This window comes from Adiantum capillus-veneris, chromosome 2, assembly GCF_014529385.1.
Source record: "Adiantum capillus-veneris isolate H3 chromosome 2, ASM1452938v2, whole genome shotgun sequence".
NCBI lineage: Eukaryota > Viridiplantae > Streptophyta > Polypodiopsida > Polypodiales > Pteridaceae > Adiantum > Adiantum capillus-veneris.
In genome coordinates, this window is record NC_140932.1 from 93,579,243 (window position 1) to 93,605,303 (window position 26,061).

The 26,061-nt window shown below is 45.0% G+C and overlaps 1 protein-coding gene across 1 annotated transcript in view; it reads right to left on the reverse strand.

Moving 5' to 3' along the window:
• Nucleotides 1-1,327: 1,327 nt before the first annotated feature.
• LOC147463203 (uncharacterized) overlaps nucleotides 1,328-26,061 on the reverse strand; it is a 44,492-nt gene continuing 19,758 nt past the window's right edge. Inside the window, exons 4-11 of the mRNA XM_086487716.1 lie at nucleotides 25,532-25,611; nucleotides 3,459-4,184; nucleotides 3,284-3,349; nucleotides 3,027-3,113; nucleotides 2,507-2,578; nucleotides 2,339-2,383; nucleotides 2,081-2,173; nucleotides 1,328-1,726 (exon numbers count right to left, since the gene is read on the reverse strand). Coding sequence (XP_086343842.1) covers nucleotides 1,541-1,726; nucleotides 2,081-2,173; nucleotides 2,339-2,383; nucleotides 2,507-2,578; nucleotides 3,027-3,113; nucleotides 3,284-3,349; nucleotides 3,459-4,184; nucleotides 25,532-25,611 — 1,355 coding nt within the window. The 3' untranslated portion in view covers nucleotides 1,328-1,540. The remainder of the gene's footprint in view (nucleotides 1,727-2,080; nucleotides 2,174-2,338; nucleotides 2,384-2,506; nucleotides 2,579-3,026; nucleotides 3,114-3,283; nucleotides 3,350-3,458; nucleotides 4,185-25,531; nucleotides 25,612-26,061) is intronic.

Sequence of the window (26,061 nt, forward strand, 5' to 3'; positions counted from 1 at the left end):
TCTTGCCCTAGAAGTTGGTGATATCACCACAAAATTACGTCAGCTTTCCTATGAATGCTTTTAGCCCTATTTCACAGCCAAACACTTCTGTGTTCTTTTCTTTGTATACGATATTTTCCTCGCCTCGAGGTTTCCCACTTGTAAATTCAGTCAAGATTTACCACAAAAAAAAGTGTATGTGTGTGCACATATTGCACGCATGTTGTTGCATGGTAGGGTTGGTACAACGCCTAAGCCATTTGGTCCCCAAAGAGTTGCTCTAACGGTAACAAATCACCCGTTGGGTCCCCTCTAGAGGGACACCTTGAGCTCACTTGGTGTTCACGTTGCTAAGGCTCTTGTCCTTGGACACTCGAGTGCATCCTGCTCCTAGCTGGGTCACTCGAGAAGGAGGCTCCTAGCTTGTTGCTACAATTTCTCTCCGTTGTTCCCAATACATGTGGTGCATCAATTAGGTGGCCATGGTGATGTTTACGTGTTGGCTCTTGCCCGATGGTATGCAACCCTTGCCCAACCATGTTTCATGGCTAGTATTTAGAAGGGATAAACACCTCCCTCAGTGGGGCCTCTGGTGTGTTGTTTTTTAAAAAATACACCTACGCCATTTGAGACTGCTCTATGCATACATCACTTCAAATCACATGATGTAAATCTAGTCGACCTAGCATTATTTATTCATCATTCTCATTATCACATCACCAATGTGGAAGATAGTTAGCTAGCAATCTTCTTGCTATTGGACTGTTGTAAAGAATGGCGTAAGTTTTGCAAGCAATTTCCTTGCAAACAATAGTTATCATTGTGAAGGGAAATTTGTTTAACTCTTTAATTCAATGGCAATATCACAATTTTTACAAATTTATTTGAGATGTTTCAATATTTTCGAATGTGTAAGGAGATAAAAACCTTTGGGCTGTCTTTCCACATTCCTTTACAAAGAATTAACCTTGATTGTTAGGTAGGTCAAAGGGCACTACATAAAGTAAGAAATCACAACCTATATAACGTTCAAAGGGCACTAAAAACCCCTATACTTATATGTTATGAGGTAATAAAATGAACCCTTTTTCTTAAAAAAATTAATGCGTTTTTTACTCACATCACAATAAGAAACCCTTTTTGTAAATGTAATCATGTTAAATCTTAAAAAGTTGCCAACTAAAATACCCTTTATTTTGCATTCACGTGCTATACTTGCATCTTTGGAAGGGTGCCCCCCCCCCACAACACAAAAAAAAAAAAAAAAACAGACCGCCTAAGTGAAAGGTGACCTACTTTAAGAGGAACCTAGCAAGCAATTGCCAATTTGCCAGCGATTGGCAGATCCTGTAATGTAAAATCTTTTCTAGCATTTGGAACCCGCATTGATTGTTATTTGTGCAAGTGCCTGTACTTTTTTGTCTCTGCTTCTATTGGGAACCCCATACAACCCTTGTTCCCTACAGCTATTCACAAGGTATTCAAGAAGCATCATTAGACAAGAAATCATTGTTCTGCAGTTCACACCTGCTAATCCTCCCTAACTACACGAAAGGTAGAGTTACTCTTCCTCATCTTCCTCTTCTACATTCTGCTCTTGAACTTCACTGGTTGGATTAGAGGACAGTTCCTTGGCAAAATTTGCCTGCAAGTCCTCCAGCTGAAGTGCTAGTTTTTTCTCTTCATCAATAGCCACTCTCAAGTCAATTTCTGCTACCATTTGCTCCAACTCCGCATCCGCAAAGTCCTATCAATAATCAATAAGTCCTATGAGACCTCTGTCTCAATTTTATCAGTAGAAACCAAGCTGGGAATTGCCCAGTGTTCAAAAAACATCATTTTCCTAACATACACAATTCCATTTTATGCTTTTTCAAAGAGAAAATTTCAGAAATTTGAGCTATTACACTTTTTCTCACAAATACTAAAGGGATTATTTCCTTTTTTTCCTGCTCTTAACCGGCATTACCGAATTTTTAAGAGGAACAATTCTAAGCTGAGACATTTTTCCCGAACGCTTCAATAGACAGAAGGACATATATACTAGCTAAAAGTGCATTTATTCTAGAGGTAGAAAAAAGTAAATGGATATTCAGCGCACCTTTGCAGCGTTTTCATTCTTTGTCTTGTAATCCTTGCATTTCATTGTTTCAAAAGCTACCTTCTTGGCAGCCACAAGCCATTGTTGGGCAAGCTGCAAGACAGCATCAACCCAATTATACAGGACTTTATAGTGATACAAAGAAATCAATTCAGGCTTTTATAACAATATAAAGAAATCAAAAGAAAAGTCCAAATCCATTTCCTTAAAGGAGAGATTCGTCTGTCAAACATAAAGATAGCAGCCAATCATACATACATATCCTATAGGTGCCTCCTCTGAAAGCTGCATTTCAGTTAGACCCTGCGAAGCCAGTGTACGCATTTTTATGAGTGACGTCATGCAAGATCCATGGTCAACTTCAAGGAAAAAATACTAATACAGTACAAGGGCTAAACATTGCAATAAACTAGTATAAGAGCTTACATCCAAGAAAATATCAGATAGGTCCCACTTTTTTAAGTCCATTTCACTGCGTGAACTATACTCTTTCATCACCTGATACATAAAATTTGCTAAGTTTTAGAAGAAACCAGAGTTGTATCTGCGTGAGCTATGTCCAGCGCCTTGAAACAACAGAGAAAAATGTCTGGTCTAATTCAAATTACTGTCCTGCTCTTACAACTGCAGATAAAATCAGAGGTTTCCTTTTAAGAGTAGCAGTCTATCTATAAGCACAGAAAACTGAGAACTGCTTGTGATGCACATCTTGGGCTACAAATAAGCGTGAAGGTAATAAAAAGTCAAAATTAAATTTTCTTCTTCAATACATCCATTTTTGTTCACCGAGCCCAAGGCAAAGGATTACAGAGTTTCTAAAACTCCGCAACTTAGGAGACAAAAATCATGTCCTGTACAGAAAAATCTTAACACAATAATTAGATTCATAGGTCCATCACTCTTAAGCAATCAAACTTGTGATTTATTGATTCTGAAAAAAACCTACCATGCAGATTTTCTCATCTAAAACCTGCCGAGATTTAGTCCAGTCATGTACGACAGTGTCACTCTGACCAAGGACATGAAGGAGTGCCTGCAATAACACGCTCCTCACTATTGAAAATCTTCACCACTGAATGGAAAGCAAGAACTATAGAAAGTAATGCAATTAACTGTCTTAAACAAGAACCAACTTTGCAAGAAAAGGGTATATTTAACTAAGAATAAACAAGCAGTAATATTTGAAACTTTTATGTCTCTTACCTTTAATACTCGATGAACAGAAGCAGCTGGAAACAAGCATTTCTTAACTTGTCCGAACACCTCATCCTGAAAAAACTAAGAGATTAACCTTGTTGAAGCACTGGGCAGTAAACTGACAAGTGATGAAGATTGCTCAAGCAACGCGATTATAGACGTGTTTCGTAGGAATAACCACCTTATGCTTGATGATTAGGTCCAGAACCGTGGTTAGAAGTTTGCACAGATGGTCTAGCATACCACTGGATCTGGTTAGCTGCTTCTCCAGCTTAATGACCTTGGCTGCTTGCTTCTCTAACCGAGTCTGACATTTTTGAAATTGCTTTTGCAATTTAGCCACTTTCTTTTGCTGTTGCTTCAAATACTTGCTCATTTCCTGCATCTGCCTGTGACTATCGTCCACATCATCATGTTGTTCGGCTTCCTCCTGTCCTTCATCTTCTTCAGCCTCCTCCTCCTCCTCCTCAATCTCATCCTCTTCAGCGTTATCCTCTACATCGTCCTGCTCATTAGCATCAGGATCCTTATCACCATTTTTTGCATCTTCTCCACCGTTACTGTTAGTCTCATCCAGTTGAATAGGCTCCTTTCCTTCATCTTTTCCTTCCTCTGGTTCCCCTTCTGGATTAGGTTCCCCTTCTGTGCCATCATTTTGGAGGGATTTCTTTTGCTCACCTTTTGATTTGGCCTTGTGAGAGTCCTCTACTTCCTGAAGTTGTTCTTGAAGCTCCTTTATGATGATTTTTGTACTAAAGTTTCCTGAAACAGCTGTTAAGAATGTGCTCAGGGCTTCAGTGGCTGCTTGCGCAACAGCTGTAATAAATTCCTGCTCATCAGATGTGAATGGCCTGCCTGTGCCAACATGATCCTTTCTCAATGTATCCACACAAAGCAAAGCAACAACCTGGCAAAATGACCAATGTAACAGCCCGCATACTAGATAATCAATTAACAGTTATAATTCTCCTTTAAAAAAAAGTCTTCAGATCTTTGCAAGGAAATTGAGATAAAAAACAGGAAACTGTGAGGGAAGAGGTGATAAAACAAGGTGAACAAGGGCTACACTTAAAACATAAAAATACAATAAACAAGTTTACAAAAATGATTCTCAAGGGACATAATAATGAAAGTAAATACTGAAAGGAACTTTATATCAAGGATGTAAACGCTTTTCGTTGTCGCCCGCCAATCCCATGCGGAAAAGGGTGGAGGGGGCATTGCACACTAGCCACCCGCCTTTTCTTATTCATTCAATTATAAAATGGAGCTTATTGTACGTGAGTTGTGTCACAAAGTGATGACGTGGCTGCCCGCTCTGCAGGAAAATTAGAAACCCTAATTTGCTGAAACCCTAACACTAACTTCAGAAAATCCAGAACCTTAATTTGCTGAAACCCTAACCCTAAAACCCTAATTTGCTGACGTGGCTTGACACGTGGAAGCTGTACGGACCCCCGCAAATTGCGGCGTGATTTTCGGGCAACAGGGCGGCAGTTTTTGATTTCAGCTTTTGGACTTGCTTTTCCTATGCAAGTTGAGAAAGAGAGAGAGAGAAGCCTCTTTGCTTTATTTCTAATTAGCAAGAGAGAGAGAAAGAGAAAACCTGTCTGCTTTATTTATTAAAAGAAAGAGAGAGAAAGAACTTTTGCTTTATTTTCAAAGCTTTTACTTGAAGCTTTTGATTTCAACTTTTGGGGCTCTGCTTTTGGCATCCCTTATAACTATAAATATGTGAGCAGGCCTCTCACAACTCATAGCATCTGGATGTAGAGTCTGAGTGTGAGCGCCTGCCCGCACTCTTGTACTTTGAGCACAGATTAATACTGAAAGGGGCGCCAGTCTTTGAGGCCAATATCTCTAGGCACGGAACTTCGCCGGGCCAGTGTCAAATCAATTGTGAACTGTGAACTGTTTTGAAGTGGTTATTTGTGCCGTCGCGGTAGATTCTTGACTTGGAGTGTCCAAGTCTGTTACAGTGGTATCAAAGCACGGCCGATTTCTCTTCTACGGAAAATCCGATCCCAAACTTTTTTTCCGCGGCACCTATGGCTTCAGGCAAAGATCAGTCGACTCCCTCTGCATCCGGAGATGCGGGAAGGGATCACAACGAAGATTCATGCAAGGAGTACGGCCCGCCTCGACCTACTCAGGCGGAGCTCGAAGAGATGGACCGTCAACGACTGATCGGCGACGCAACAAAGATGATGCTCAATTTTGCAAAGGACCCAAAATTTGTAAAATATATAAGAGAGACCTCTTTCGAGGAGGTGCACACGCAGTGGCGGTAGACCATAGAACCACCCAAGAAACCTCCTACTCCCAGGATGTACACAGAGCAGGAATTAGAAAAGGTGATTAATGCAAGAATTGCTCAGCTTTTTGACGTGCAGAACAAAACTGAAAAGCACGGCAAAAAAGCAAAAAAAAGGCACTGACTTCCCAGGGGTTATTTGGGTCGTCAGACGACTTTTAAAAAAGCAAAGAAACAGAAGAAGCGTGTCCGATTTGGAGTACCCAGTACTTCTTCTTCTTCTTCTGACAGTTCTTCTAGCTCATCTGAGTCGAGCGAAGAAGACCGAAAAGGCAAAAAGCGAAGCAAGAAGCAACGCTTCGAAAAGGGCAAGAAAAATACAAAGAAGTCTAAATCTCGCCCCGTGAGTGACGGTTCTACAGAGGACTCGTCTTCAGACAGCTCAGACTCTGATGACAGCAACTTTTATGCAAAGAAGAAGAATTTTTATAAAGCCAACTAGTATGACTTTTTGGAAGACAAAAGCAAGAAAGTCCGAGAGTTTTAGGATGGTGGACAATCAATTACATTTGACACGTTTTCTGGTTATAGAGATGCTTCGAAGGCTTTGTCTTTGTACAGCACTTTGACATCGCTTTCGCGGGAGGACGTTACTTAGAGCACTCTAAGATTCGGAGAGCTGCCTCTTACTTTAAGGGGAATGCTCGAACTTGGTGGTCCACGCTTCTATTAAGCAAGACTGCGCCAGTTAAATGGCTGAAATTCAAGAGGCTTTTTATTTCTTCTTGGTTGACTCCAGAGTATGAACGTGACATACGAACTGCTTGGAACGATCTTCGGATGATCAAGAAAAATACAGTGAACGCTTATTGTGAGAGATTCTAGAGCTCTTTTCTACCCGCCTCTTCATTTAAGAAGATCTCGTTCAAGAAACAGATTGAGCGGTTTACCTTGGGTCTACCTACAGAGATCCGAGATCACTGCTTGGAACAGAAGTCAATTTCTATTCAGGAGTTGATGAGTCATGCGAAACGGGGTTTTGCCATCCACTATGACAGTCTGACCTACCCCACAGATGAGATCATGACGCAAAGAGCTGAACAGACTTCGAAAAATGAAAGTAGAAAAAGAAAGAGCAACCCAGAACAAAAAGAAAAAGATGCACGACCCAAGCTTACTCCTCAAGAGAAGGCTCTCTACGTAAAGGAGGGGAAGTGCTTTGGATGCGGGGAAACTGGACATATCTCCGCGAAGTGCCCTAAAAAGGCACCGAATGAACAGGATGAAGAAAGGCTAGAAAGTTCTAAAGCAGCTGTGGGACATGGCAGAAAAGGCAGATAGAAAGCAGAACTGGTACCACATTGGGTGGGGCCTGAACCAAATCAGATGAATGAAAGTAAAAACTTTGTCGGGTAATGGGAAAGCTCAGGAAGCTCTTTTGAAGGAGCCAAGGCCAACTTCTTGACTTTGCTGCTCGATTTGGAATTACGCCTGGCAGGCTGAGGCCATAGGCAGAGGTAGTTCGAGTGGCACCAGACGGGATGTTGCCATTACACCGAGCATTGGCAAACTTCGTTTGCAATGACAGGGGTGTTTAGGGCACGCGGAGTTTTACGTAATTGCCTTGGAAGGTTGTGACATTCTACTCGAAATCCCTTGGTACCACAAGAACAACGCCGTGGTTGACTACCGGGCCGAGAATGCGACTTTGACAAATGAAGGGCTCAGAGATTGTACTTGATGAAATTTCAATTTCTTTAGTCACTTTTTTTTGGGGGAGAGAACTGAACGATGGATGAAGGTTGAATATGTTTTGACCTGAACAAAAGAACGCCAAGATTTTCTCCACACAAATGCTGATTGCTTTTCAGAGGGCCTGTCAGGCGAGTTACCACCCACTAGAGATGAAGAAAACCATGTTGTGCATTACACAACCGTTGAGGAAAAAGGTTCTAACCAAATGCCACTATCCGCCTTTGACGGGTCACTGCGGCATTGCTACTACCTTGAAAGGGGTAGAGAGATACGTCTTTTGGCTGAGACTCAAGAAGAATGTGGACGAGTTTGTGCGTAGTTGCTTGGTATGCCAGAAGGTCAAGTTTGACAGGCATAAAGCACAGGGATTGTTACAGCCTTTTTACCCATAACCACTCGCCCTGGGAAATATTGAAATGGATTTCATCTCCCGAGAACACAGCGTGGGCACACCTGTTTATTGCCCATGTCTTTAGATTACATGGCATGTCCGAGACGATTATCTCCGACACGGACCCAAGGTTCACGAGTTTGTTTTCGGACGGCTATTTGGGGAGAACATAGGCACGCTGTTGCAGTTCTCGTCATCATTCCACCCGCAGACTGACAAGCAATCAGAGATTGCTAATCCAGTGGTACTAGCTTTGTTGAAGTCTTCTTGGTTGGATCAAAAGACTACTTGGAAAGGTTTTTACCTTTGGTGGAGTATGCCTACAGAAACATGTTTGACTCTTTGATGGGGAAGATGCCATTTGAGATTTTTGAATTTGCTACGAAGGTCCTACCCTTCCTTAGCGCAAACGATAAGATTTTTCTTTGAAGCCGACCAATTCATGAGGGACTTGGTCCGGAAGGCTTTGGAGAAATTTCAGAAAAGACGGAAAAAGGCAGTAGATCACGATTGTCGCGATTTGAAATTGAAGGAGAAGGATTGGGTGCTCTTACATTATGGGACGGCACGCCCAAGAAAGGAAAAAAAAAAGGGAAAGGAAAAAAAAATCTTGGAGGCTTTCTTTCTCTTGGAGGCCTTTTAAGGAAAAAAAAAGGGAAAGGAAAAAAAAATCCTCCAAGTATTCTGGCAGCCTTCTTTGAAAACTTAACATGAAATGGTGTGGACCTTTCCAGATTTTCCAAAAAGATGAATGATATCTCCTTTGGACTGAAGCTGTCAGAATACTTTGGAGGATTCACAATGTTTTTCATGTGAGTCTCTTGAAGCCTTTTGCAGGGGATGTGCCTGATGATGAACAACTCGAATTGGAGAAAACGAGCAGATACTCGTTCCAAAACATAAATTGGCACAGAAAGAAAGAAAGAAGGTAAAGCGAACTGACGGTTCTTGGTTAAATTCAAGACCTACTTCTCATTGGATGCGAAGCGAATGGAGGAGGAAGACCTAGCAGATATTCCTCGGAATGTGAATCTTTACCTTGAAGCTTTTGGTTTAGCATAGTCTACTCCAAATGGAACCCATAATTCAGCTTGGCCGGAGATCTGGTGCAGTGGGTTTGCACAAGAGGGGAGTTACTCCAATCCTTTGTCAACAGATGCCTCGACTTTTGAATACTAGAGTCACTTATGTCTCTTTGAGCTTCAGGGACACTGAGAGCTGACAGTATTTTGTTGGATGACTTTATGAAATGGAATTCTTGAATATGAAACTGATTTGTTCTTGACTTGTTTTTAAGTGCAAGAACTAATAGACGAAATGACTGCATCATTTTGGTCTAAATGATCTCGAATAGACATGGTTGCAATAGGGGTTAGTCAATCGGGCATCGATGAGGTCTCGATTGGAGATGCAATTGCCAACTACATTGCTAATAAATCATGGTCTAAGATCCGAATGAATGTTGAATGTCATGTGATGTCTTGTGATGTCGCGTGATGTGACTGTCGATTGGTACATGTGCTAGATGTGTGGTCCTGGTACGTAGGTACTAACAGTCAGTGTTTTCTAAGACAGTTTATGGCCTCTGTCTGTTTTGCAGGCGTAATCGAGGGCGATTACAATGCTTTCAAGAGGAGGGTATGTCACAAAGTGATGATGTGGCTGCCCGCTCTGCAGGAAAATCGAAAACCCTAATTTGTTGAAACCCTAACCCTAATTGAAGAAAATCAAAAACCCTAATTTACTGAAACCCTAACACTAAAAATCAGAAACCCTAATTTGCTGACGAGGCCTGACACGTGGCAGTTGTACGGGACCCCGCAAATTGCGGCGTGATTTTCGGGCGGCAGGGCGGCAGTTTTTTATTTCAGCTTTTGGACTTGCTTTTCCTACGCAAGTTGAGAAAGAGAAGAGAAGCCTCTTTGCTTTATTTCTAATTAGCAAGAGAAAGAGAAAGAGAAAGCCTCTCTGCTTTACTTATTAAAAGAAAGAGAGAGAAAGAACTTTTGCTTTATTTTCAAAGCTTTTACTTGAAGCTTTTGATTTCAGCTTTTAGGGCTCTGCTTTTGGCATCCCTTGTAACTTTAAATATGTGAGTAAGCCTCTCACAACTCAGAGCATCTGGACGCAGAGTCTGAGTGTGAGCGTCTGCCCGTACTTGTACTGTGAACACAGATTAATACAAAAAGAAATACTCCTTGGGGCCAATATCTCTAGGCACAGAACTCCGCCGGGCCAATGTCGAATCAATTGTGAACTGTGAACTGTTTTGAAGTGGTTATTTGTGCCGTCGCGGTAGATTCTTGACTTGGAGTGTCCAAGTCTGTTACAAGTTGGATGTAGCCTACTTCGTTGATCTCCTACCTGTCTAGCAGGTGACCGTGATTCAAATCACATGGGTGTCCTCCTTATTTTTGATGGGGTGGGGGCTGCCCACGATTTTCGCGGCCCTTTGCGGGCTCAATCAAACAACACCAGCATTCGTCCACCCAGCATATATTTAGCTAGATGAATAAGGATAAGCGCAGATTCACCTTTAAAAGAAAGTGCAAGGTATAGACTCATGGTAGTCATCCACAAGACAATATAACCATCAGCTCCATCATGCAAAGTATTGACTAAATAGTAATGACCTATGAGACCAAAAAGTTACAATTGGTGAATCTGATACCATGTCTGAGTACGGAAAGTACAAAGAACTAACACTGAAACACTAAGGGAATGAATCTGAAGCTGATTCGGAATTGAAACGAGATGTGGTTGGAGAGGGGGGGGGGTTTCGAATGAGATCTCTCATCAGTTGTTGTCGAATCTCATCAACATCCTCCATGGTCAGTACTCTGGTTGGGCGTCTTGCATGTCGAGCTAGAGTGATCTATATCTTCTGCTGCAACCTTCGTCGATGGTGGGAGACTCCTAAAGGTCGTGGGCGTCTGGATCTACCTAGCTCAATGGCTTGCACAATCAATGTACCTCTAGTGTGGGTGGGCTCTAAGATCTGCTGTGATGTCTGCTCCTCTAGCTCTCCCCTAGCTGGTGTAAAGAAATCTATGATTCATCTCTGAGACTCTCTCCCCCCTGATGTCCTCAACAAGCTCTCCCTAAGTCTGCGCAGCTCTAGCAGGAACAATCCGAGACATCTCTGCTTCTCGTATCTCATGACTCTAGAAAATGGTCCGAAACCCTCTCTGAACAGACAATGGAAGCTAGGAAGGAAAGTTTGACATTCCAATTGTTGTTCCACTCTTTCTAAAACGGATCATGCCATGTCAATTGCAAGAACCGAAAGGACTTCACAAAGTCCCACCGATGGCAGGCCAAAAAAGATAGTCCATTGAAGCATACGCACTTGAGTGCCTAAATATGGAACTAGGCATGTAAACAGGCTTTGGGCTAGGGTACTCATTATTAGGTCAAAGTGGCAAATGATCAGGCTTCTCGCGGGCCAATTGGTGATGATGTTATTCCTCAATAAGGTGGTCCCAACTTAACTCTATGTTTGAGTAGGACACTCCAATGCTGTGCTATGATTTTCTCTCCCTAGAGATTTTTGCTCTCTTCAGAAGCCCCGATTTTCTCTCTGATACGTGTTTTCCCGTCTCTAAAATGGGCTACTTTTCTTTCCCTAGATCAGAAATCTTTTCCTCTCTCTTGTTTTTAAATTTTGCGATTGCTTTCTCTACTCACTAGCACACTCCATGCACTATTTGAACCTCTACACCCCCATTGTACCCTATCAGTTCTTGGTCTGGAGCTAAGAGTGTCATGAGACTGTGACAACAATTATATATATTTGCTGATTTCTTTCCCTTGATTTTTATTTAATATTTAGGACCCTCTTGTTGAAATCACAAGTGCCCGGACATTGTGTGGCCAGTGTGAAACGGCTGTTGGCCGAGAGTTTCACCCGCAGGAGTCAAGGCCAGACAGCCACGAGATGGTTGGCCAATCGGCACTAGAATCTGACTAGTAAAGAATTGGCTAGGCTGAAGCCTAAGTTAAAGTCGTTTAGGCCCCTCGGCAAGACTTTATAAGTTGGTGGGTACTAGGAATTAAACCAAAAGGAGCAATGTCACGTGACGGGCACCACGTGCCAACGGAAAAGAACAAACTGAAAAAACTTTTAGCACTTCAATAACAACTGAACTGAAAGAGATACACGACACGAGACAGTGAATAGCAAAATTCCACCCCAAGAGAGCACTGGCCCCAAACCTTGGCGCCCATTTCGGTATTTCTTTAAATTGCTTCAACAAGGTACAACTCCCATGGCTCTACTCTGCATCTCCCGCGGGTAGACTGCCAGAGTGAGAGCCCATGGATCATGTTCAAAGGCCCTTGGCCTCTTAAAAGCAATTTACATGAAAAGCATCATACTCAAAAGCATATGGTCCAAAAGCTGCTAGCGCAAAACAGGGAATTTTGTATATAAAAATGTGAGAGCGGAAACTTGCTCCTGCTGCTCACACTTCTGCTTGCCCACGCCATTGCCATTGCTCTACTCACCCCCAGCTCCTCCTTGCACTGCCCAGCCCTACCAGCCATGCCACACCCCCACCCCCCCTCCTCGCGTTGCCTTGAGCTGGCCGCCTGTCGCGCACTGCCCAGTGCTACTCGCCCACCCCTCATCCCCCCTTCCTCCCGCTGCCCACAGCCTGTACACATTCCCTACCCCCACCTCGGGTTTTCTTTCGGTGCTGGTTCACGGCGATACCGCCTCGCTTGTTTGCATCGACGCCTTCGACTCCCCTCCACAGCAGCAAACACAGATGGAGGATTCTGCTCCGCCACAGAGGGACTCCACTACAACCCCCTCGCCCGACCCCGCTGAACCCACCATCCGACAGAGCAAGCGAGCTTAGAGGCAGAGGTGGCGCGCCTTCAGGCCACCTCTGTTATCTGCAAGATTCTCGGCACCAGACCCAACAAAGGGGAGGTGCGCGATCTCTTTCAGGATCGCCTTCTCGTAGAGGTGGGCAAGATCCTCGATGTTCAACTTCTCGGACGTGGCTACTACCAGATAGAGTTTGAGACTCCCGAGATGGCGTCCAAGGTCATTGCAATGAGCCCCCTAGCCATCCGAGCAGTTCGAGCACACTTCCGTCTGTGGCGCCACGGTTTCGACCCAACTACCGACGTTCTTGTCGAGGAGGCAGACCTGCCCGTCTCAGTCTGCATCCACAACCAGGTCATTCTACTACCTCGGGTGAGTGGAGGTTGGTTATGTCATAGCGTGGAGTATTCGGGCCTCCCAAATCAGTGTTTCTTATGCAGACAGATGGGCCATTTGGCTAAGGCTTGTCCTCGTAGGAGACCTCGACCCACAACGCATGCGCAGTCTCCCAAGGTTGAGCACGCCCAACAGTCAGATACATAGGACGCACAGGCTGGTACCTTGACTGAGACCAGTGATCAGACAGCTGATGGTTGGCGGCGGGTGTCTAGCCGCCGCCGACAGGGACGGGCTCACCCCACTACTCCCCCTGGTGGCCGACCTTCTGCAGCTCAACAGCACTGGGTTCCGACCGGGAACCGGTTTGACCCCCTTCAGTAGAACCCGCCTGAGCTAGTCACCGGCCTTGCGGAATGTGGGTCGAACCCCAGACCTCTTGGTTACCACACGAGAGCCCTACCACCATGCTAGCATGCGTTGGTGATCGTGTCATCACAGTAGACGTACACTACCGTAGATTACACCCTGAGTTCACTCCGAGTTTAGCCACCCCTGATTTACCCTAGTTTACTTCTAGTTCACTATGGCAATCGGACGACGGAGATCAAAGCCACTCCAAGTCCCCAAATTTGGGCCCTAGATCCCGTCTGGGCCCCGAACTTGTGTCATATAGTGACAAGGGATGATTAGGGGGAAATATGCTTTGTGTGAGAGAGTTACTTACGGAGTACGGTCCCTTGGAGGACCGTCACATGGCATTGCTAACACCATTGGCATGAAGGAAGGTTGTCCCCTGTCACCAACTCTTTTCAGAGTATACATACACGAGGTTGCAAACTAAATATGGAGTAGAGTAGGTATTGGGGTATGGATAGCTAGCACACAAGTCCACACCATGTTATTCACCAAAGATATTGTTTTGATATTAGCATCAAAAGAGAGATTACAATGGCACCTACATGCATTACAGCTCTTTTATATTGATAGAGCCTTGATAATACACCGTTGTTTGGAGGTGGAGATTCCTTGTTATCATGGATTCTGAAAGTGCTTCCTCTGGTCATACTTTCGGACAATACCCTTTGCTCCATTCTAGGGTGGTCTCGTACGTACGAAGGTGTGCGGTACTAAACGAACTAAAAGAATTTGAGATGTACGACGACGTCATGTACATTCAAATTAAGAAAACAAATAGTTCTCAAGCCTAAGGCCTAGGCTCATGGGTTTAAACTTTAAACTTTACTCTGAAAGAAACTTGACATTTTTACAAATTGGGTTAGACACGAGATGCAGACTTGATTATCGCAAAGGTCGTTTAGACGCGGACTATTCTCCATCCAAACCGGCCTCGAAGGTAGCTCGTTTGGCTACTATAGCAGTATCAGTTTTCTCCCATAGATCCCATGAGGATAGTCTCATGGAACATACACGGCCTTGGAGGTCCACAATTTGTGTGCCAACAGGGCCGTCTGAGGGAGTAAATGCAGAGATGCTTTGTGGGTGGTGCTATTGATATTCTCATGCTACAAGGGCACCACCTTTGTGAGAGACGTATTCAACGTTGTGAACACATTTTGCGTGGCCACTATGAGACATTTTGGTCAACTGTCTTTGAGCTTGGTGGCATCCAGAGAGGTGTATGTATGACCATTGTAGATTCATGGCAACAGGCCATTGTGGGCAGAGGCATTGTGATGCCAGGCACGGCCCAGTGGGTCACCATGCAAGTTCAAGGTACCCTCTTGTAGGCTACTTGAACATCTATGCGCCCAACCACGCGAGTGCACAGGTTGAGTTTGGTCTCTTCTTGTGGAGGCCTTGCCTCATGCAGAGGAGTGGTTCATTGGGGGGGACTTCAACATGTTGGAGGACCCCTCAGACATGATTGGAGGCAGTCATGTTACTATTCATAGAACAGAGATGGCTGCTTGGGAGTGCCTACGTATGACTTTGAGGATTACAGATGTATGGCTGCATGCAAGCTTTGTACGGCCCTCTTAGATAGCCTCTCTTTCTCTCGGTTGGACCATAGAGCCAGAAGTGTGAATCTATCCAGGATAGATCGCTTTTATGTCATCGCCACAATTGTGACATGGGCGGCTTAGTTGGCATACTGGCAAGGACCACCTTTTCAGATCATGCACCAGTGATTCTCACAATGCGCAGACAGACAGAGGAGTGGCAGTGTCATACTTCATATCCCAGAGAGGATTGTGTTGGATACACAGCTCAGAGAGTAGGTTGTGGAACTGTAGAGCTTGGCCATGCAGGGGGACCCCGCTGCTAGAGCGGCTAATGGCCTTAGGGAGCTTAGTCTTTTCTTCCTCCAAGAGTTTGCAGCTCGTTTGGTTGCGACCAGGAGGAGAAGAAGCGCCTCCGACAGGACATTGCGTCCTTACCCCGGATGCAAGAGCGCCACCCAGATAGCCCTTGGATGGAGGGACAGATGGAGGGGCATGCAGGGGGACCTTGCTACTAGAGTGACCAATGGCCTTAGGAAGCTTAGTCGTTTCTTCCTCCAGGAGTTTGCATCTCGTTTGGCTATGACCAAGGAGGAGGAGAAGCGGCTCCGACGGGTTATTGCTCACTGCATCCTTACAACGGATGCAAGAGCGCCACCTAGATAGCCCTTGGATGGAGGGACACATGCAGCAGGCTCGGCAGGAGCTAATCACCATAGAGGAGCGATGCCACAAGTTCGCTTTTCATTGACAGGCATCTCAGTGAACACAGGTTGGTGACAGAGTTACTAGTGATTTCTTTGAGATTGTGGGTCCTCGCCATTCACACACTAGTGTTAGTTAGTTGAGGAGGCCCGATGGGTCAGTTGCGTCAGAGCCAGAGGATATGCATGCAGTTGCTACTGACTTCTATCATGAGCTACTGTCAGTTGAGCCACAGTCAGAGCGGCAAGAGGCCTGCAAAGAGCATGTGTGGGCACGGATACCTTGTTTAGAGATACGCCAGCGTCTTGAGCTCCCGCTTCAGCCAGAGGAGCTACAGGAGGTCCTCAAGGCACTTCCTCGAGGTAGCTGCCGAGGGGAAGATGGTTTGACTCCCAGCTTCTTTTTACAGTAATGGGATTTACAGTAATGGGAAGTGTTTGGCTTAGACCTTTGTAGTGCGTACTAGCACATTCTGCACAAGGAAGAGATGCCTGACAGCATGAGTGCACCACAGTACCAGCGTTTTCAGATTTAGCCATATATCAGCCATCGATTTCAGTTTTCTGCCCATCCACGAGACCAGCCACACCAGATCAGCAATAGCCTCGTGGAGTTTTCAGATTCCCATTAGCAAAGCATCCGTAGCATTTTGCATTTTCAGCCTTTAGCCTCGCAGATCCAAGCATCTACCACAAGATTCCATCAACATCTTAGCATCCAGATCCATTGTATAAGCATTTGTGCAATCTAAAGCAAATACCTCTCTATTGCTAGAGAGGGGGCCCTTGGAGGGGGGTTTGGGACCCCATTTGGTGTTAGTCTTCTTTCTCTCTGTAGAACCTTCACTCACAGTATCATTCTCTCTTCTCTCTCTAGACCATGCACATCTCTCTCATGAATTGAAAGGGACCTTGAGTACGCACTGAGCACTCATCTTGAGTCCATAAATCACTTTCGCTGCACATAACAAAAATCTGAGGAGCGTGTGTCCACTGTCTGCCTCTGTCTTCTTCTCCTCCTTTTTCTAATTCCTTCCTTACTCTTAACCTATAATCTCCAAGTACCTATAGACTCATGTGAAGTACCCTAATGTGTTTCGACGTTTGTCTCTTGTCTGTGCTTTGGACGTTCCACTCTACGTGTGCATCCAGCTACCATGTGTTCTTCTTTGCCACAAACAAAGCATTTTCTTGCTAACAGATGAAGAAAACACCCTCATAAGAATGCCCCCTCCTCCTATTGTAGGGGGGGAGGTAAATTGAGGAGGATTATTCATGAGATAGGGGTGAAGAAAAACAGGAAGATTGGGGGCGTATGCAGCCCCGGACGTTGATCTACCCTCACTCAACACGACTCCTAGATTAATGCCCATATGAATATCTAGCAAAAAACCTAGTAAAAGCTTGGGAATCTACCTGCTGTAACAACAAGATCCTCACCTAAGTTAGCAAAATTCATCCCCTACCTCTATTTGTACAAATAACAAGAAGCTTTGCCAAATTCTAGGGGATTATATGCAAGAGCTTGACTAGCTTTGGCTGATGTCTCAAACTAAACCCTGAAGCACCTCTCCCAAAACGGAGAGAGAATCACAATCCTTGAAATAGGTATGTGAACCGCAGCTGCCTAGAGGTAGTCCTTCAACTATGGACGTGACAGCCTATGACCCACACCTCTCCCAAAGCAGATAGACAATCACAATTCTTGAAATAGGTATGCGAACAAAAGCTGCTTCGAGGTAGTACTGCAACTATGTACCTAACAGCTTATGACCCACCACCTTGCATACTAAGCAATGGTTTAACAAAACCATAGAATGGAGTAGGGTAGTTCTTGTACGTCGAACGGAACGTCTTGTTCCATTCAGTCTATCCCATACCGTTCCGTACGACTGGACGTTCCATTGGCCAAGTTCTCGGTGATACCTCCTGACACAGGAGGATGTAGACACACTGTGGTAGACTTTTTTGCTAACACGCAGAGTCCACCATGCTATGTATATATACATGAAGACTCCTGGACAGAGGAGGTAGCCTGACGGACGGCACCCTCTTCTTGGGCTTGGGTTGGACTCTGGAGAATCTCTACAGTCACGACTATCTCAGGGTCGCTCGGATTCAGATTACTCCCCATCCAAGCCGGCCTCGAAGATAGCGAGGTTGGCTATTGTTGCAACATTGGTTTTCTCTCACTAACTCCATTAGGATTGTCTCAAGGAATGTGCAGGGATTAGGTGGACCCTAGTTTCAGCGTCAATGGGGTCGCCTATGTCAGAAGCTTCAGCGATGCCTCGTTGGTGAGATTAATATTCTTATGCTTCAGGAGTATCATCTTTGTGAGAGACGCATTAGATGATGTGGTCAGATTTTGTGTGGTCGTTATGAGTCATTTCGGTCGGCTGCATTTCGGCCTAGAGGCATCCAAGGAGGGGAAAGTATAACTATTGCGGGCTCATGGCAGCAGGCCATTGTGGGCAGAGACATTATTGTGTCAGGCAGGGCTCAGCAGAGTACTATGCAGGTCCAGGGTGCCTCATGGGCTTCCTGAACATATATGCGCCCAATGTGGCAAATACACGAGCAAAGTTTTGGTCGCATATTGTAGAGTATTTTCCGCATGCAGAGTAGTGGTGTGTTGGGGGCGAATTCAACACATTGGAGGACCCCTCAGACAGAATTGGAGGTAGACAGAATTGGAGGTGGCCATGCTACTATTCATGAGGCTGAGTTGGCAGCTTGGGACCAGCTATGTATGACCTTGAGGGTTTTTGATGCTTGGTAGCATTCAGGCTTTGTGCGGCCCTAGATGGCTTGTCTTTCTCTCGCTCAGACGGGAGAGTAGGAGGAGTGAATCTATCTCGGATAGATCGCTTCTACGCCAGTGACCACATCTATGACATGGGAGGATCTATTTGCATTTTGGCAAGAACTACTTTTTCCGACCATGCGCCAGTGATAATCACTATGACAGACAAATAGAGGAGGGGGAGTACAATGTTGCGCATCCCTGAGAGGGTCTTGCTGGATCAGCAACTTAGAGAGCGGGTGGGGGCACTTTGAACAGAGAGTTTGGGCACGCAGGACACCCCTGCTAGTAGAGTGGCCTCAAGACTTGCTGAAATTAGTCGCTTCTTCCTCCAAGAATCTGAAGCTCGCTTGGCTGCAACCTGGGAGGAGGAGAGGCGTCTCCGATAGGGCATTGTTCCCTTGTGGAGGATGCAAGAGCACCTCCCAAACAATCCTTGGTTGGAGGAGCAGATGCAGCAGGCTCGACACGAACTGACTAGCACTGAGGAGCAGCGTCTTGATTTTGCCTTCCATCGACAGGCATCTCAGTGGACCCAGGTAGGTGACTGAGTTTCTTTGAGACGGTAGGGCCCCACCGTGCGCACACCACTGTTAGCCAGTTGAGGAGACCCGATGGGTCAATTGCTTCAGATCCTGAGAATATGCGTGCACTTGCTACTGACTTCTATCGATTTGCTAACAGCTAAGCCTCAGTCAGAGCATCAGGATGCATGCAGAGAGCAGGTTTAGGCGCAGATGCCCAACCTTGTTGCTGAGGAGATGCGTCAGAGATTAGAGCTTCCTCTCCAGCTAGAGAAGCTCCATGAGGCCCTCATAGTACTCCCGCGAGATAGCTGTCCAAGGGAGGATGATTTGACTCCCAACTTCTTTTTGGAGTATTGTTGCTTGCTTGGTTTAGACCTTTGCAGCGCCTATCAATACATCTTGCACACTGGAGAGATGCCTGACAGCATGAGTGAGGGCTTGATCTTCCTTATTCCCAAGGAGGGAGGCTCCTTGGATGAGATTCAGCAGTGGCGACCCATCACCATTCTCTACTCACAGCCTACAAAATTCTGGCAAAGGCTTTGAGTATGAGGATTCAGCCACTACTTGAAAGCATTATACATGGCACCCAGATAGGTTTTGTCAAGAAGCGTAGTATCCTTGACAACATTTTCACCTTTTGAGAGGCGTCTGCCCTCACGCATCTCCGAGGAGAGAATCTTGTGATACACCTCAATTTGAGAAAGCTTATGACAGAGCTAACTGGGGGCACTTTATGCAGGATGGGGTTCTCAGATGCTTGGATCAAAGGAGTGTCAGCTCTCTACAGGTTTGCACACAGTCAGGTGCTCTTGGCAGGGGGAAGAGTGGAACGCTTCATGCTTACGCAGTCACGTGCACATCTAACCCTATGTGCATGTAGACAAGCTATCCCAGTTCTAGGGTTCAGGTTAGTCTAGGAAGTGTTCTGGCACCCTTGTGAGCCTGTGTGCAGGCCGTGCATGTCCAGGCACTTAGAATAGTTGCATACCCTCTGTTTGCACACAGTAGGATCATTAGCATGACATTTAGTACCCATCATGAGCATTTTCCAGAGCATAGAACCCTTTTTACCAAAGTACACATTTTTCACTTGTTTATTAATAATGACTTTTGTTGGAAAAGTAGGTAGGGCAAATTGCTAAGGAATTATAAAAGAAACCAAGTGGGCACTCAGTAGAAGCAAAAGAAGCAGGGACACGAGGAGGTAGGCACCCAGCAGTCAGGTAGCACCAGCCCTAGCGTTTTCTCAAGAAGAAGAAGGTCAGTGTTTTCAGCCGCTACCACCAGCGTTTTCAGTTTTCAGCCCTTAGCCTCGTGAGAACCCGCTCCCACCCGGTTGCAGAAATCCTCACCAGTTTTCCCGTCAAGACCCAGATCAGCCTAGCGTTTTCAGAATTCAGCAAATCAGCCTCGCGTTTTCAGATTTCAACCAAATCATAAGTGTTTTTGCATTTCAGCCGTAGTCCGGCGAAGCAATTGCAGATTCAGGCCGCAGTACCGCCACAGCAGCAAAGCATCTAGCATTTTCAGTTTTCAGCCTTGACACCGTCCTCGTCGACACCATTGTCGTCGCCATCACAGTCCCTATTTTGACAACATCGCAGTCCCTATCTTGACAACGACATCTTCGTCATCGTCATTGCAGATCCCTACCTTGACGACGACACCTTCGTCGCCATCGTCGGAGATCCCGGACCATGACACCATCGTCGTCAGTGTTATAGTCTCCGTCGTCGTCGTCAACCTTATCGTCGACATTGTCATCATCAAGTTCACAATATTCAGACCATTGTACCAAATTTGTGCAATCTATAGCATTGACCTCTCTCGCCATAGAGAGGGGGCCCTTGGAGGGGGGGTTTGAGAACCGTCTGGTGTCGTATTATTCTCCCCCCCCCCCCCTCTCTCTCTCTCTCTCTCTCTCTCAGCACTTTCATTCACAATAGCATTCACTTTGTTTGTGATCATTGCACTTGCACTCTCTCTCTAAGAAGACGGAAGGCTCTCCCTTCCGTAAGTAAAAGGAACCCTTGAGCACAGTTCTGAGCACTCATCCTGAGCACTATCAACATTCACTTCCGCTATACCTTACATTGGTATCAGAGCTCTTTGGCAATGTTCTGTATCACTCAAGGAAAGAACCACACATTATTTTTTGCTTCTTGTGATCGCACATAACCCAAGTCCACTTGGGCGTGTCGATTCCTAATCGTGTTTTTAAAGAGTGGCAGGTAACCCAAGAAAGAAGGGCTTGTCCAACCTCCCCTTGTTCCTCTTTTCACTCATTGAGAGCAGACCATGCACTTAGCGGCCGGCCAATTGACGTGAGGCGGGAAAAACCAACTTTGGTGAGCGCAAGGCCGCCAAAGGGTGCACCCGCAGGGAAGAGTCAAGCTCGGCTAAGAGAAAAGCCTTCTCAAACACCGATTGCAAGCTAAGAACCCCAAGATCTCAATGTATGGTCATCACCCGAAGCGGAATGGATACTTTGCGTGAAGGTGATGAGAGTGGAGTTGGAGAAGAAGAAGTTTCTACACCAGGAGGATTGTTCCCCGATCCTCCCCCATCCCCATCTACGCCACGGATTGCACTAAACCCTATGGAGGCTTTGGTCAAGTCAATGATGGAGATGATGCTACAACAGGAGGTGCAATGTGCCGCCTTAGACGAAAGAAGGGCAGCCATGAAGCGTGAGTGTGAGCAAGCACGGTTGGGGGGGAAGAACGAAAGGCAGCCATGGAGTGTGAGTGTGAGCAAGCGCGCTTGTTTTGCATGATAGAGATGTGATTGTTCGCAAGGATGAAGGTTTGAATGATGATGTTTCTAGTGAAGCTAACCTCATTGCAGATACATTAGTCACGCAAGACCATCTTGGCTCTTGAGTCGAGATCCAGAGAACCCACTCAGGCAATATTGTGTGTTCGCATGATTAGTCAGCACGCATTGTCCGAGTTTCTCATTCGTGAAGGTTTCTTGTATTTTCATAACTATCTTTATGTGGTCCCTTTTCAGAGGTATGCCGTATTGTACGATGCACATGATTCACTTACGGATGAGCATGGATGTATGCGGATCACTCTCGAAAAGAAAAAAGTTTGCGTTCAAGGAATTCACATTGTTTCCCGATTGTCCGTTTTGTCAATCACTTTTACATGTTTCTTCCTTGGCATGACACGGTCTCAGAGAGAGCACGAGCAAGATTGTTCATTAAGCATCGGCGTTTCCATTGTGATTTGCAGGTTTAGGTCGAAAAGTCAAGTTTCGGTGTCACTTTTTGCGTGTGTGTTTGGTGAACGGTTTGGCACTCCGTCACTTTGTTCATTTGCATTGCATGCACAGTCGTTTAGGAAGAATAATATTTTTCCAGTTACTCTACATGGAATGGGTATGTTTATGTTTTTGTGTTGAAAAAGGTTTAAGGAATTTTCCTCCTCGGAGATTCTTAAAGAAGGTGGTCCCACGACCATAGCGAAGTTGGAGCATTGAAGCCGCAACAGATCATTTTGTGTCGCTTTCGGCGCAGCCCAAAGAAGCAAGCATTGCACACCTTCATGAAGTTCAAGTATCACACGACCCACGCATCAAAGTGGGCCAGCAAAGAGTTCTTCGGAGGATTCCAAGAGTTGTTGGCGCACTCCCTCTACACCATATAGCTCGGTACCAATACCTCACTCTAAAAAGGAGGGAATGTCACGTGCACATCTAACCCTATGTGCATGTAGACAAGCTATCCCAGTTCTAGGGTTCAGATTAGCCTAGGAAGTGTTCTAGCACCAGCCTGTGCGCAGGCCGTGCATGTCCAAGCACTTAGAATAGTTGCATACCCTCTGATTGCACACAGCAGGATCATTAGCATGACATTCAGTACCCATCATGAGCATTTTTCAGAGCATAGAACCCTTTTGCCAAAGTACACATTTTTCACATATTTATTAATAAGTGACTTTTGTTGGAAAAGTAGGTAGGGAAAATTGCTAAGGAATTATTAAAAGACCCAGTGGGCACTCAGTAGAAGTGAGTAGAAGAAGCAGGGACACAAGGAGGTAGGCACCCAGCAATCAGGCAGCACCTCAACAGGTGCCCTAGCGTTTTCTCAAGAAGCAGAAGATCAACGTTTTCAGCCGCTACCACCAGCGTTTTCAGTTTTCAGCCCTTAGCCTCGCGAGAACCCGCACCCACCCGGTTGCAAATCCTCACCAATTTTCCCGTCAAGACCCAGATCAACCTAGCGTTTTCAGAATTCAGCAAATCAGCCTCGCGTTTTCAGATTTCAACCAGATCAGCCAGCATTTTTGCATTTCAGCCCTAGTCCGGCGAAGCAGTTGCAGATTCAGGTCGCAGTACCGCCACAGCAGCAGATCCCCAGCAAAGCATCTAGCATTTTCAGTTTTCAGCCTTGACACCGTCCTGGTCGTCATCATCGCAGTCCCTATCTTGACAACGACAACTTCGTCATCATCCTCGTCATCGCAGATCCCTATCTTGACGACGACACTTTCGTCGCGATCTTCATATATACCGGACTTGACGAGACGACACCATCGTCGTCAACGTCATAGTCTCCATCGTCGTCGACGACAACATCATCGTCAACATTGTCATCATCAAGTGTTCAGCATCTAGATCATTGTACCAAATTTGTGCAATCTATAGCCTAGACCTCTCTCGCCATAGAGAGGGGGCCCTTGGAGGGGGGGTTTGAGAACCGTCTGGTCTTGTATTCTTCTCTCTCTCTCTCTCTCTCTCTCTCTCTCTCTCTCTCTCTCTCTCTCTCTCTCTCTCATTCAGAGTACCATTCACTTTCTTTGTGATCATTGCACTTGCACTCTCTCTCTAAGAAGAACAAAAGGCTCTCCTTTCCGTAAGTAAAAGGAACCCTTGAGCACAGTTCCGAGCACTCATCCTGAGCCCTATCAATATTCAATTCCGATGCACCTTACAAACGAGTTCGGTCAGACAAGGTTTCCCTCTAGCCCCTTTCCTCTTCTTTTCTATGCTGAGGCCATGAGCAGATTTTTGACTTCACAGCAGGTGGCTTTTGCAGGTTTAGAGCTCACTATGAGGGGAGACGAGTTACTTGACGTTGAGTTTGCTAACGACTCAGCCATGTACTTGGAGGATGAGGAGGCCAATCTGCATAGCTGTGAGTAGGCTCTTGAGGTGTTTTGTTGTGCATCAGGAGCACGGATCAACTGAAGGAAGACAGTGGCTTTCTGGGTTCAGTTAATAAACTCACTTATAAGAGGTGCTTCATATGCAATTAGTTTCCTAGGCTTGGTACTAATGCAAGTGAAGAGCCCCAAAATCTCACTTCTTTGTGACAAAACAGTGCTTTGCTTAGGTCAATTTGGGAAGGCTTCTGTAGAAAGGTCGATGGGTGAGGGCAGCCAGCAGCAAGGGGTGATCTATTCATTTGTGGGGCATAAGGAAACTGAGATGCACAGTCAAGTGATCGGTTGCTTTAATGCCTACCAGCTGATGGCTGGCAATAGCAGCCTTAAGTGTTTGTACTGCCACTTGGAGAATAAACAAGGGGACAACAAGCCAAGCCTTACCTTTATTCATTACTAAATAACTAGAAACCCCCTACATCAGTAAATCATTACAGCCTGGGTCTACTAACAAAAAGGTGAAATAATTTTTTAGATGATTCCTAAGGAAGGAATGTGATTATTTGAGAGAGAGAGAGAGAGAGAGAGAGAGGAAGAGGGGGGGGGGAGGGGGGGGGGGGCAAGGTTTCTCTTTAATAGATAAATGAGACTACTCGTTTCAACTCCTCTACACTGTTTGCCTTTATTATTTTGGCATAGAATTTTCAATCAAATGCTGTGAACATGTTTATTTCTATAATGTTGTTTACATCATGCCTCCTCCTTAGGTAAGGTTGAGCAACTTTTCACCTTTCATCTCCTCTACACAATTGACTTTCCACATCATTAAGTCCATTCATTTACCGTATGAGATCTCACATTTCCCACTAAGACTTCTAACCTATTGTCAAGCGGTTGCAAAGAAGCTTCAATATAACGAATTGGGGGCGCCTACTTGCCTAGAAATAGAAACAAAAGGCACAAAGATGAACAACAACGGCTACAAGGCGATTAACAACAACACCCTTCTACCTTCTTCCAATACCTAACTTCTCTTCTACATAAAAATTATCCTAGTCGTGTCATTTTTGACAACAAGGTGTCTTATAGTAATTTTCATGAGCACACCATGGTTATTGAAAGACACCTTAAAGTGTGCATCCATTTTAAGTAAACCATTACACACACCCTCCTCCTTTTCATTAACAAGCTCCTTCTCCATATACTTTGATAACCTGTCTTCCCTTTTCCGACACCTTCGCTCCTTTCTATTTAAAATAGCTCTGGTTAACTTTTTCAAATGATGTGTCTTTTCATCCTTGTATATAGTGGATACATTTTATATCCAAACCAAAAACAAAAAGAATTATTCATTCTATTTTCTTTTCCTGTATGTTTCATATAGTTCCATCTAAATGTGTGCATTTTTTTAGAACCTGAGAAAACACATTCAAACACTCAAGTAAATGAGGTAGAAAAATGAACTTTGCCACAAAATATGGCATAGCCTTTGCATCAAGACAATTGGAAGATTGAATGCCACTTTAAAGTTTGAATTCATTAAATACTATCTGTTTCGTTAGTGTTCACCTGAGACAATGTTTCTTTGAGTGACACTGGAGTGGTTAAGTATCCTCCCATTAGCGGAAGACCTTGGAAAAAGTGCACTCCTGGAAACAATACATTGACACATTCAGCTCTCTCTCTCTCTCTCTCTCTCTCTCTCTCTCTCTCTCTCTATATATATATATATATATATATATATATATATATATATATATATATATATATATATATATATATAGTGTGTGTGTGTGTGTGTGTGTTGCCTCCTGGTGTATTTTAAAACTGGCAATGTACAAAACATCAGAGAAAATTAAATATGTATCCTTTTCTTAATGAAGTTTATGGGGCGTGCCAAGCACTTTGTAAATATCAATAGCATGCTCTCTCTCTCCACACTAGATCATGTCTTTACACTCAGAGCTATCATTGAGGAGGGTCGAGCACATGGTAGACGGATATACTGCAGCTTTGTGGATTTTCGCAAAGCCTTTGACACAGTGCCGAGGGCCAGATTGATGCACCGGCTTATGGAATTGGGGGTACCCACAGAGCTG